The sequence below is a fragment of the Aplysia californica genome, unplaced genomic scaffold (genome assembly GCF_000002075.1).
Source record: "Aplysia californica isolate F4 #8 unplaced genomic scaffold, AplCal3.0 scaffold00963, whole genome shotgun sequence".
Classification (NCBI taxonomy): Eukaryota; Metazoa; Mollusca; class Gastropoda; order Aplysiida; family Aplysiidae; genus Aplysia; species Aplysia californica.
The window spans coordinates 194116-197073 of record NW_004798233.1 but is presented as its reverse complement, the minus strand read 5'-3'; the positions used below and the strand labels follow the sequence as shown (position 1 = coordinate 197073).

General features: G+C 40.4%; 1 protein-coding gene across 1 annotated transcript in view; it reads left to right on the top strand.

The window, feature by feature from the left end:
• Nucleotides 1-2952, top strand: part of LOC101846777 (EVI5-like protein) — a gene marked incomplete at its 5' end in the record, with an annotated part of 12306 nt that extends 9354 nt beyond the window's left edge. Inside the window, 1 exon segment of the mRNA XM_013089491.2 lies at nt 2120-2952. Coding sequence (XP_012944945.1) covers nt 2120-2127 — 8 coding nt within the window.
• Nucleotides 2953-2958: the final 6 nt, after the last annotated feature.

Genomic DNA, 2958 nt, shown 5'->3' with positions numbered 1-2958 from the left:
CCCATATCCTTGAGATTATTGGCAATGTCCGCATAATACTGACAATGCTCCCATGAATTCTACAATGCCACCATGAGATTAATGATGTTCCATGAGATTGACGATGAGACTGACAATGTCCCCATGAGATTATCAATTTTCTCTTAAGAAGAACGTCTTTCTTGAGGGTGACAATGTCCCACAGAGACTGAGATGGTCCTGTTAATGAGAATAACATTTTGACCGGAAAAGACAACTGCAGTTTTTGAGACGCCTGAATAGACATAAAGGTCTTGACACCTAGCTGAGTAGCTTTTACTGGCAAAAGAAAGCAAATGAGGCAGGGGTAGGCCCAGAGCAGTGTACTTTGAGAACCTAAACAGATAGGTAACAGGGAAAGATCAGGGTAACATAGTTTTTTTCAGAGCTCCCAAGAAAAGGAATGAATGGAGAACCATGACTGCCTATGTCTGCCGCAGATCTGGCACTTGATGATGATGATGAGGAACATTTTGACTTCATGGCTTAGTAAAGCTCTGATCGCTTATCACAGTCCATTTCTTTGCGGGCTTTCCAGTGACCTTGAAATCAACGATGTCGTTTTGAGACAGAAACTGTCTTATGGAGCACAGAACACTTGAAAAGCATGTGACATTTTACAATTGAATTGTCAGACCCTAAGAACAGTCCTTTTGTATTGCATGATGTCTTTTCCAGACACATGTTGCCTCCTTGCAATCATTCATATGTCAAACTAAGCACTGTATTATTAGCTAAGCACCGTCACCGTAGGAAAGGTACTGTTTGCTCCATTTTTACTCATTTTAATTTCGTGCGCATGCGAGGTACAATACCACATAATATGCCTTAGGAACTTTGGAAGGTTTTTTACGTCTTTCTCCAATTGTAGACTCTCTAAATTATTGCTCATCTGAATTCTGTCTTTTTTTCTCTGTGGTAGAATATTTAGCACTAAGCTTCTGGCTGTATGATCTGAGAGACATACACACATATGTCATCTGTTGCGGGCTCTAAGCTCAGTGTTTCAGCCCCAGTTACACACAATGATAAATTGTATCAGATTCGGCGTATGAGAGAACTGTCCATTTTATCTAACTGTTGTTTGTTTACACCTTCCAATCTATCATTAAGTCTTCTTCCGATTGCGACGACAGCGATTTGCTTGCTCTCTATGTGAAGTTTTCGAGCTCTGGACCTAACGAATGAAAGGCAAACACTGTACCTCTAGATCACGAGAACCCCCCCCCCTTTCCCCTGTACATTTTGATTAGCAGAACAGTGTCTTTAGAAAAGGGTCACCATACTGTGGACTGTAGGCCTACCGTGTTGCGTGTAGAACCGGAAGCTATGACTTGACTGCACATGTGCAACGCACCGAGTGACCTTGATGCACAGCTTCACCCTTGACGATCAAGTAAATAATAAAATTGCTAAAATATATATATAATAATGCACCAAATCAGGTTCACAGCGAGCGCCTTAGCTTATTTTGAGACGCTGATTCCGAATGCGAAATCGGTTTTTACCTCTGATAAGTATTTAAAAAATTTTGAGGCGTGAGTTTAGTTCTGTGCAGCAGCAAACTTCAAAGTGAATCTACATCACAGCGTGTCTTCCCCAAATCTGACCCTGGTCGCACGAAAAATATCAAGCAGCACTTGATTTCTCAAACGAGGCTCCAAACCATCGTTCAGTCGTCCAAATTTTGTGGTTACACCTAACAATTTATCGTAAGATCGCTAGATAGTCCAGTTTTTGTACAATTTATCGTTACGTGTAACCGGGCCTTTAGGCATGCATCTTGTATTTATGTGTTAGCACTCTATATCTTAGTGACAGCTGATTGTTTACTGAATGTCTTGTTCAATGTCGTTTCTTCCACTCTTTGACGAGAATGCCCACCGTTTTTTCTTTCCTTATTTGAACATACTCCTCTCGGGCCAAAACTTGACACCCTTCATGCTCCTGTTCTAACTTCTCATCGTGAGTGTATTAATGGGATCATGCCTGCCTATATAATACCACTGCCTTTTGTTTGGCCTTTTTAAATTACATTCATGTCTGACCCTTGCATTTTGACCTTGCCCTTCATTCTTTTCATTTTCTTCATTTTTTGCAGATGTTTGACCTTGGCCTAGTTTTGTTATGACCGTGACCTGTGACCTCTGCATGAGATATGATGCATGACCTTTTGCCTGTGGAGCAGTCAAGAAATTTTTTTTTAAACCACCGGGATGAGAAGAACCAGCTATTTTTGATTGGTTGATTGACTGTTCTTCTGCATTGTGCATTACTCAATGACTCTTGCATTTGTTCTTTTTATATATGACTGTTATTTCCTATTTCTATTTGCTTTTTATTTGTTTTCCATATGTTTAAATATGATCATCAATGTCTTTATCATATTTTGGGTTCTTTTGATTTGAGATTTCCAAGTCAGTCTTGCCTTTAAATGTGATGTCACTGTCAGACAGTGTGTTGTTGAGAGCCAAAAGGTTCTGTCTCTGATGTTTTGCTGGTGGAATCTTTTGTCTCTTGAGTGAGCGCGGGAGTTGTGTAATTGTCCCTTTGTGTGTTTATTTTTGCTTGTACCATCAGGTTCTGTGTGCGCTGGTATCGCTCTGCCGTCAATCGAGAAATAATTTTGTTGCTGTTTGTCACTATTCTATTCAATTTCAGCCTGTTGCTGTGCGTCCTTCATTGTTATCGTCTTCATCATCATCATCATCATGATCATCATCATCATCGTCATTGTCATTGTCATCACCACCATGCTTGCACAAAGATTGTACACTTGCTGATAGTGCCTCTTTCTTTCCTGTAAGATACTTCTTTTTCCTCACTTGTGGAAACCTCATTTATGCTCTTGTTAGTGTCTGTCTGTCTGTCTGTCTGTCTGTCCTGTAGTCCTTCCTTTTCTCTGCCTCTTTTTTTTCAATGTGCATTTCTTCCCCCCCC